Below are 10,000 nucleotides of genomic sequence, written 5' to 3'. Positions count from 1 at the left end.
CCCACGAGAGTCAGAGTAACGACCCGAGGCACAGCGATACCGAAATAATTTCGGCCCTGGGCAGGATTCGAACTGGGTACTGGGAGCACTTCTACTTCCCAGTTCAGCGCTCTACCAACTGTGTCTGTGTGTGTGTGTGTGTGTGTGTGTGTGTGTGTGTGTGTGTGTGTGTGTGTGTGTGTGTGTGTGTGTGTGTGTGTGTGTGTGTGTGTGTGTGTGTGTGTGTGTGTGTGTGCGTTTGTGTGTTTGTGTATAACACCATGCATAAGAACCCACCTAACGTGATCGGCGTGACGATCGTATTTGGAGACCATGACAGTGCAGGCGCCGCATCCCCCCTCACCGCAGCCCAGTTTGGTCCCCACAAGGCCAACTAAAACTCAGTTAAGGAAAGTCTAACGATTAACTCTTTGCACCTCCGAATCACGTGCAGGACAAGTGATCGACGGCTATTTTCACCCTCCCGGAGGAGTCCTGCCTAGCTTGTGTGGTTCCGTTTATGGACCGTGGAGAGATAAATTACGCATGATGCGCATACCGATTTAAAAAAAAAAAAAAAAAAAAAAAAAAATGCGATAAATGAATTAATAGAAAATAGTAAATAATAATAACAATGATACTAATATCAATAATAATATTGATAGTTCATGATAATAGTATTAATAATAATATTGATAGTAATAATAATAACGTCAATAACAATAATAACAATAACACCAACAACAGCAACAACAATAATAATAGTAATAATAATAATATTAATGATGATGATGATGATAATGATAATAATTATAATGATAGTAATAGTGATAGGTTACCCCTACAAAAATTGTTCTTTTACCCATTAGATCGTAATATACTCTCAGATGATTATACACCCCAGTTTGGCGAACAGTATGAAACTGAATAGTATCCTCTAGCGGTAGCCATAATAAATGTATAAATCGTAAAAATCGGGAAGGAGTGTGTTACTTTCATTACTATTATCATTATTGTTGTTGTTGTTGTTGTTATCATTATTATTATTATTACTTTTATTATTTTTACTATTAATATCATCATTATTATTATTATATTATTGTTGTTGTTGTTATTATCATCATCATCATCATCATCATCATCATTATTATTATTGTTATTATTATCATCATCATCATCATCATCATCATCATCATCATCATCATCATCATCATCATCATCATCATCATCATCATCATCATCATCATCATCATCATCATCATTATTATTATTACTATTGTTATTATTATTATTATTACTATTGTTATTATTATTACGGTACTATTATTACTTTTATTATCATCATTATTATCATTATCATTTTCATTTATCTATTTTTTCGTCACTTCAGTTCAGTTGTGTCCTTGGACGGTTTTGTTTAGTTTCAAACCAAACTATTTTATTCATCCTAAGGAGGTAGAATTTAGACCAGGCAGTACCACCTTTGCCCATATTGCTAGATAAAGGATACGTTTGTTTCGTAGATACGTGAGGAGAGTCCATTCCGGGTCGACAGCGTCGTCCTCGATCTGTAAGAAAAGATAAATGAAAATTAAACAAAATCGTTTGGCGCAGGCGACATAGCACAGGCGGCATATACGGCATAAGCGACGCAGCACAGAGCTGGGTAGAAGACATGTGTTACATTTTATGGCTTAGGTATTATGAAACATGTTTATGAAAACGATAGAGCAAGCAAGCGGGTTGCTTGAGTCCGCTTTCCGCCTTGTTCATAAACAGCGGTCGAGGGCTCGAGTTTATTGCCGACATGGCATTCCTTTGTAGCATAAGTGAAATATGCAGAGACTCGAGATTATTTGAAGTAAACAATATTGCCATATAGACTTGTAACAACTAATCTGATTAGTGAAAAGCTGGAGGAGAAAATTCAATTTATTCACGATTGTAAGATCACATCCTTTAGAGGATGTTAGATATAAAGTTAAAGCTCATTGGAATAAAGAAATCACTACGTCACTGCAAAGCTCACGTAGGATCTTGCATACGTGCTTTTGGGAGATTCCTTTGGAGCACGCTGTATAAGAATTAACGGAAGAAAGATACAGAAGGAAAAACTCTATATTTAATTCTCCTAGACAGAAAAATATAGTGAAGTGAGAGGTAAGCCTGTCAATGAAAAGAACTAACACTAAGTGGAACAGACAGTCTAGAACTTGACAAAGTTGAATGACTGGAGGCAAGGAGGGGGAGAAAATGACGAAAGGTGGTGAAATGTGGTAAAAATGATATCTGGTGCCTCTTCACTGTTCACGTCCGGTGTTCATGTCTCGCAACCATACAACAAGACTTGACACATCGCCTGAGTGGTACTTGCTCCGGGTAACCAAAACTGTTCCCAGGGATTCGTGGCATTGTAGCCTTTGTCTTTGGTAGCTACCTAAGGGGGACTTTGTGCGGGCGAGATAGACTCCAAGCCGGAGTTTATTTTGTTTATTAACAATAAATCTGGGTCTTCAAATAACAAATTATCAATAGGCCCTTTGGGCAAAATACAGTAAGTGCCGGGGAAGGGTTTCTTGTGGCGGTTTGGTCCTCAAATGGGGATCTGGGGGTTCTAGAGGCTTAGGGGGTCCCAGGACACAGACGCCGCCACACCAGGACAGAATCCACCTGGTCTTATAAGTTACCTGAAGCGGCTGGAATATCACATCACAGATAACTGTCCAGGATGTAACACTTCGTCCCCATACTATGCAACACATTATGGAAGACTGCATTGTACACAACCACGCACGCCATGTGAACATAAGAATGGAAGAGACTGCAAGAGACCATGAGGCCGACACCAGGTAGTTCCATGTCCATTACCACCTGTCATCCCCATCCATAAAGTTGTCTAACGTTTTCTTAAAACAACTGATAGTTTCAGCGCTCACTACATCAAGGTTACTAAATCTATTCCATTCAACTGGTAAACCAGTTCTTGCCTATTTCTCTCTGAAATCCAGAGTTAGGCGCGTTACCGCCGGACAGGTAGTGCGTTACCGAAAATCTGGGGTGTATTACTGTGAGAATGAACACCTTGTGAGATCGAAACCTTTATTGGTACCACGTTTCGCTGGTTACAGCTTTTTCAAGTACAGACATGACACACACTCTGAGCACATATAAGCCAACAGGGAAGGAACTGGGAGAGGTTATCAGTGAGGGGTGGGTGGTAGGTGGAGGGGGAGGGGGGAGAGGATGGGGACGGGTGGGACTTGGTAGAGACAAAGGAGGACATTTCGGACAGTTTGTTGAAGTGGACGAAGGGTGTGCTCAGAGTGTGTGTCATGTCTGTACTTGAAAAAGCTGTAACAAGCGAAACGTAGTACCAATAAAGGTTTCGATCTCACAAGGTGTTTATTCTCACAGTCTTGTCGGCTTTTGCCATTGTGATTCATCGTGTATTACTGTCAATACGTATTATATACATACATACATACACACACACACACACACATATATATATATATATATATATATATATATATATATATATATATATATATACACATATATATATATACACACACACACATATATATATATATATATATATATATATGTATATGTAAGTGGCGTAGGAAACACAGGAGTCTTAGTCTTGAGTTTATTCCTGACTAGTTTCGCAGGTGTGCTTTATCAAAGGAATGAGATAAAGCACACCTGCGAAACTAGTCAGGAATAAACTCAAGACTAAGACTCCTGTGTTTCCTATTCCACTTACGTCAACCTGTCAGAATGTCTCAACATATATATATATATATATATATATGTATGTATGTATATATATATATATACATATATATGTATATGCAATGCGTATATGTATACATTCATATATATTTCTCAGTAACGCACTACCTGTCCGGCGAAAACGCGCCCAGCTAAATATAAATTTATCCTATTTAAATCCATTACTGCGAGGCCTGCCCTGTCGTCTTAATGAGGTGACCTTATTTTCACCAACAACACAATATACACGTATACTCTATGAAGGATTTGTGAGAAAACCTCATTGCAGTCATGGCCTCCCTTAGGGTGACGGGGCTGCTCGGCCAGCGTAGGAAACATCATAGATTGAGTGTTGAGGTCACGGGTCTTTGGTTGATCTCGGTCACGGGTCTTTGGTTTATCTCAAAGAACTAAAAACTTCTGTACATCCTGGAGGTCTGTAGGATCCTCCACTGGACACGTGTGTTATCAACCTCCTTTGGACTCAAGAACTAACAATCCTCAACCTTCTAGAGCAGGGGTGGGCAACCTTTATCAGTGTGCGTGCCAAAATCAGCCAAACCTTTGATATAAAATGTCATATGAGGACGGAGCCTTTATTTGTACGACGTTTCGCTTATTACAGCTTGAAAAAGCTGTAATAAGCGAAATAAGCTGTAAAAAGCGAAACGTCGTTCAAATAAAGGCTCCGTCCTCATATGGTGTTTACCTCGTCAATCTTGTCGGCAAACTGCCACTTTTAAGCATATAAAATGTCCTCGCGTGCCAACAGAGTAACATAAATGATAGGCCTACACACGAGTATGGGGTCCCCTCACTCCCTCTCTTCACCTCCTAAAGGGCCCCAATCCACCGCCCAGCACAACATGCGGATACCAAAGGACGTACAACAAAAATTGGAGAGTTGTTAGTTATTTGTTTTAAGATGAGCTCTGGGTGTCGCGTGTCGGAAAAAAAAGTAGTGTGCCAGGTTTGGCACGCGTGCCAAGGGTTACCCACCCCTGATCTTGACGATGCAATTCAGTATAATAACTCATCTATTCACCACCTCACATTCCCACTACAACACAGTGGGAAGTGAGAAACCCTTAGCAGGACAAAGGCTCGACGGTTGCGGCAAGCTTTTTTTTTTTTTTTTTTTTTTTTTTTTTTTTTGGGCGACGTTGTGTCGCCTCCCCGCCTCGCTAGGGCTGTTACAAACCAACGCAGTGAGCCAGCACCGTGTCCCGGGAATCGAACTCGCGACCACTTGCTCTCGAGTTTAAGACTGTATTCATCAACTAGAAGGGACCATATAAGAGAAGGCGGTATTTGGCTAGTTATACTTGTATAGATATAGATATGCCTATAGTTGCCCTCTCCCCAACCCTGTTGCTGTTACCCGACCAGTAATAGGTATGACCAAAGCATTAGTCTCACCATTGTCAAAAATAACGAATTTTTTTTCCAGACACCCGCATTATTCATTTAATTATTTATTGTTTTTCTGTGTTGTATATACGTTAGAAACACACACACACACACACACACACACACACACACACACACACACACACATGGTTTTGAATCATATGCTGAACTCATGATTGTTAGTCATTACCCTCCGAGGTGAGAGGTCAGAGCTGATTTGGTTCGATCTATGGGTGACCTTACATTCACCACACACCCAACCCTTAGCTCAAGGAGGATAGTAACGGCTTTCAGTGTTTGTGAGGATGTTTTGAACAAAGTTATGTAAAGTTCAACTGAGAACGAACCAGGCGAAACTTTAGATATAATCTGACCAAAACAAATTAATACATAAACAAACAAATAAATGAATATGAATGGTATATGAATAAATAAACAAATAGATAAAAAAAATGAGTAATACTTTGGTTGTAATGTGTTCTTTGGAAATGACTGGAAAAGATATCTTAGCCCAGAATGGTTTTGACAAAATCGTGCACTCCGCGAGAAAGGAGAGCCTTGAGTGACCCTGTGCGAGGCTATATCTGGGAGCAATGACGACATTCTTATCAACAATTACTGTCCACGAAGTGAAATTTTATGGAAGGTTGTAAATTCAGCTGGGATTGCTTTTTTATACTCTGTAATGCCATGATTTGTATGCTTATTATTCCTTATCAAATTTGTCTGCGATGTCAGGGAAAAATAATCACACGTATTCGTGCGTCGTTTCTGTCCAACCTTCAACGCTCGTAACCCCCCCTTTCCCGGTCAGCTATCACCTTATATATAAAAATGCATCTAAATCATCCTGCCACGATTTGAATTATATTTTTTCTCTGTTAAACAATCCGGTTTTTTCTTTTTTTCTTTATTTTTTTTTTACTCTTCCGAAACCTTATATGGTTCTCCACACCCTAGATCAGTGGTTCTTAACCTGTGGGGAATGGCGGAGTTGCCAAGTGGGGAATGACCGGTCGGACAGAAGAACCACTGTCTTTTCATATGTATTTTATTTCCATGTGATAACTGTTAGTAAAAAATCTAATATATGCAAACAAAAATTAAGGGCCGTAAAAGGGCACAAAAAAGCAAAGCGTATATTTACGTACTAAACACTGCATGGGTTAAAATCGAATTTGTCAAAGACCGATGCTGTGGTGGGAAATGGAGAGTTGGCTCACTAAAAAGTGGGGAATTGGAGAAAAAAGGTTAAGAACCCCTGCTCTAGATATTCAGGCTAATCTGAAAGTAGCAAACTGGGCAAGGGTTTTACGTATGAAGGGGAAGTCGGAGCCACGCAGGGTGACAGAAATAACAAATATAGTTTAGTTGTGACGCAGTGTGGCTTTAAGCCTGCTATGCCTTCTGTTCAGTCGGAGTATTAAATGACAATTAGTGAGTTACAGTCATATTGAGATATGTACTGATACTTGGTGTGAAAATTTCCTGTGTTGGTGTTTTGGTATATGTGCATGTTATATATATATATATATATATATATATATATATATATATATATATATATATATATACATATATATATGTATATATATGTATATATACATATATATATATATATATATATATATATATATATATAGATATATATATATATATTTGTCATATATATATATAGACTGAATATCCCACTATCAGATAAATTAAAGAAACTTGAAGATATGTATATTGCGGTCACTAATTGTGATCCTCTTCAGCGTGGTTTTATATGGGGTACGTTAGCTTATGTATACTAAAAGGAGATACATAGAGGGGACATGGGGAGGTAAGCATGCTAGTACGTGGTCCGTTTGAGCGGAAGTCATGATAGCCCTAAGGTCAAACTGACATTGGGTCAAATGTTGACGCGAAAGTTGGTGAGTTCAAGCCTGGGCGGACAACTTGACGTATAGTGTTGTTGAAGGCCAAGCTGGTAATGGCGTCGAGGGACCATTGTCCTTTTGTAGTATTTCAGTTAGGTAGTTGTTAAATCAGGGAGAACTCAAAAAATTTCTTCTGTAGTTACAGTGTGATTTGTAAATAAATCAACCTTGTCCCAGTCCATACGGTGATTTAATTCAGCAGTATGGAGGAATACTGGTGAGTTTTCCTGGGCGTACTTAATTTCATTTTTATGCTCCCTGATCCTGATGCCTCAATGCATTCAGAAGATTTTTTGAACAAAATTAAAGGGCAAAATATCCCGGAGAATAGCAAATTGCTAAGCCTAGATATAGTCTCGCTAATTACTCATGTCAGTATAGATGATGTTTTAATTTTCTTGGAAACTAAGCTTCTTCCACATCAAAGCAAACTCTCCATCGCAGTTTGTAAGAGTATTGAATTAACCCGACTCAGTGTTTTTTTGTTTTTTTTTTTAACAGATATATGGCTGCCGCATAAGATCCAGCCTCTCCCTCAGTGTCAACTAACCTTTATATGGACTACTTCATGATAGTTTTGTTAATTAAAATTAAACCAGTTGAGATGTTTTGGTTTAGATATGTCTTGTCTAGTCTTGTGTCTTGTCTCATCACCCTTAAATGACTATTGTTAGCCCAAATATGAAAACAAATCTTCAAACTCTCAATTCCATGTTGATCACCTTAACTTTTGTTTTCCCTCCTTGCTGCTGGTCTATTGAAACCACTCCTCTTCATGATGATATTTCCCTCAAAAAAAAAAAAAAAAAAAATTGTCATTGTGAGAGCTTTAGCGTATGTCAAAACCTTTGCTCGTGACTGTAATTGGTAAGCGCAAGATTGATCATAAGGATAGAAGCGCTGATCAAGGACTACCCCATGTACGTGATGTGTCAGTCGAGCAGAGAAGAGAGAGTGGGAAGAGGCAGGAACGCGTTGAAGGCGATTATTAATGAATAGACGGATGGCGCGACCCAAAGGGACATTCCTCGCATCAATGCGTGCAGTGACGTCATAAATTCATATGTCTGCTCCTCCCGCGTTGTGGGAGGAAGCTCAGAGTGTCGAAAGAGACCTCGTTGCCTAAGCGTCACGGGACTAAGTGCTTTACTAAATATAAGCTGATGCAATACTAAGTGTGAGTGAATCATTGGACACTGGAGTCCATATGATGGAGTAAACTGATGTAATACTAAGTGTCGAAGGCCAGTGGAGATGAACTTTGTTATCTATATACATGATATCACCATCGGAAACCCTCAATTGGATTGAAACATGACCTTAAGTCACGCCAAGACTTCACGGTTATTGCAGTAAACTTGTAGTACAACTGTAGTGCAATGCATGCTGTTTTGGGTTGAGTAGAAAGACTGAAATTCGGTGTATGAGGAAGACGCGGGGCTAAACCGGTATCGGCTACCGGGTCATGCGGAAGATGAACTGCGCCTCACTGCACTGCATTTGGCTCTTGGAGTGTAGCAGGGAGGTTTTGAAATGGGGGGGGGCAGTGTAATATATGTTTCTTATTATCTATTTCATTTACCTATATTTTTTGGTGTGTATTTTGACCCGAAACTACCAGATAACGAGGACGGTGATCCTCGTACACACACACGCGCACACACACACACACACACACACACACACACACACACACACACGCACACACACACACACACACGCACACACACACACACACACACACACACACACACACACACACACACACACACACACACACACACACACACACACACACACACACACACACACACACACACACATACATATACCAAAGGTTTTTTTCCCTTACAAGGGAGGTAGCAAAAAATAAATATATAGATAAATAAATAAATAGATAAATAAAATAGATAAAAACCACTCCTACCCATTCTATCCCCTACATACTCCACCACCCTCTACTTTCTTCCCTGTGTGTGTGTGTGTGTGTGTGTGTGTGGGTGTGTGTGTGTGTACTAGGAGTACACACACACACACAATTTTGAAAGGATGCAAAATTGGTAACTATCGCCAGCACCGACTCTTGACTGACTGGATTCTCTTTAAAGGTAAGTTTGGCAGTGAATAGTGAACCATTCCCCACCCCAATACACTTTTTATGTTTATCTCTTTACTATTCTTACTCTTACTCCGACGGTCTTCGGGGGCGGGGGGGGGGGCGCTAAGTGGTCCATAACCGCTTTTGAAACGTCTCGGCATTTCTGTCGGTCCTGTACTCTCCCTCCTTCCACTCTCTTGGTTCCATTCTGCATTATCTGCATTTCCTCGTCAACACATCTTCTCAAGTCTTTTCTAGGACGTCCATTTGTATATGCATTCATTTATCCATTTATTTTTCTATTTATTTATTCATTTTTATACATTCATCTGTTTACATATTTTTGTCGCGCTAGGTGACGGTTTTATGCCCTACCACTCCCCCCCCACTCCCCTCCTCACCCAGAATAGCTTGTCATATTCCTTTATCATACAGGCGTCTCCTTGGCTTTAGATATCACCGTGGGTAGGCAAATACAAGAGGACACGGGTTTCATAAAGATAAGATGTGGAATCGACAGCAGACAAACAAGTTATCTCTCTCCCTTTCTCTTTCTCTCTCTCTCTTTATCTCTCTCTCTCTCTCTCTCTCTCTCTCTCTCTCTCTCTCTCTCTCTCTCTCTCTCTCTCAAGTTCACAGTCCATCTGACAGGGTTGAAAAAATCTACGTAATACATTGATATAATTCACAGTCATGAGATACAACCACAGTCAAAATAAATGGACATCTAAACATATTCAATTCATTTTTCATTAATTTCCACACAACTGTGTATCGACGATATTAATATTTTTCAGTTAATTACTTTGTACAT

The 10,000-nt window shown here is 39.6% G+C and overlaps 1 protein-coding gene across 1 annotated transcript in view; it reads right to left on the bottom strand.

The window, feature by feature from the left end:
- Positions 1–10,000, bottom strand: part of ry (xanthine dehydrogenase rosy) — a 90,379-nt gene that overhangs the window by 51,272 nt on the left and 29,107 nt on the right. The window contains exons 2-3 of the mRNA XM_076177647.1: positions 1,490–1,547; positions 277–373 (exon numbers count right to left, since the gene is read on the bottom strand). Coding sequence (XP_076033762.1) covers positions 277–373; positions 1,490–1,547 — 155 coding nt within the window. The remainder of the gene's footprint in view (positions 1–276; positions 374–1,489; positions 1,548–10,000) is intronic.

This window comes from Oratosquilla oratoria, chromosome 40, assembly GCF_046742065.1.
Source record: "Oratosquilla oratoria isolate Oo_2021 chromosome 40, ASM4674206v1, whole genome shotgun sequence".
Classification (NCBI taxonomy): domain Eukaryota; kingdom Metazoa; phylum Arthropoda; class Malacostraca; order Stomatopoda; family Squillidae; genus Oratosquilla; species Oratosquilla oratoria.
Note: the sequence above shows the minus strand (reverse complement) of the source record. Positions and strands in the feature narration are given on the sequence as shown.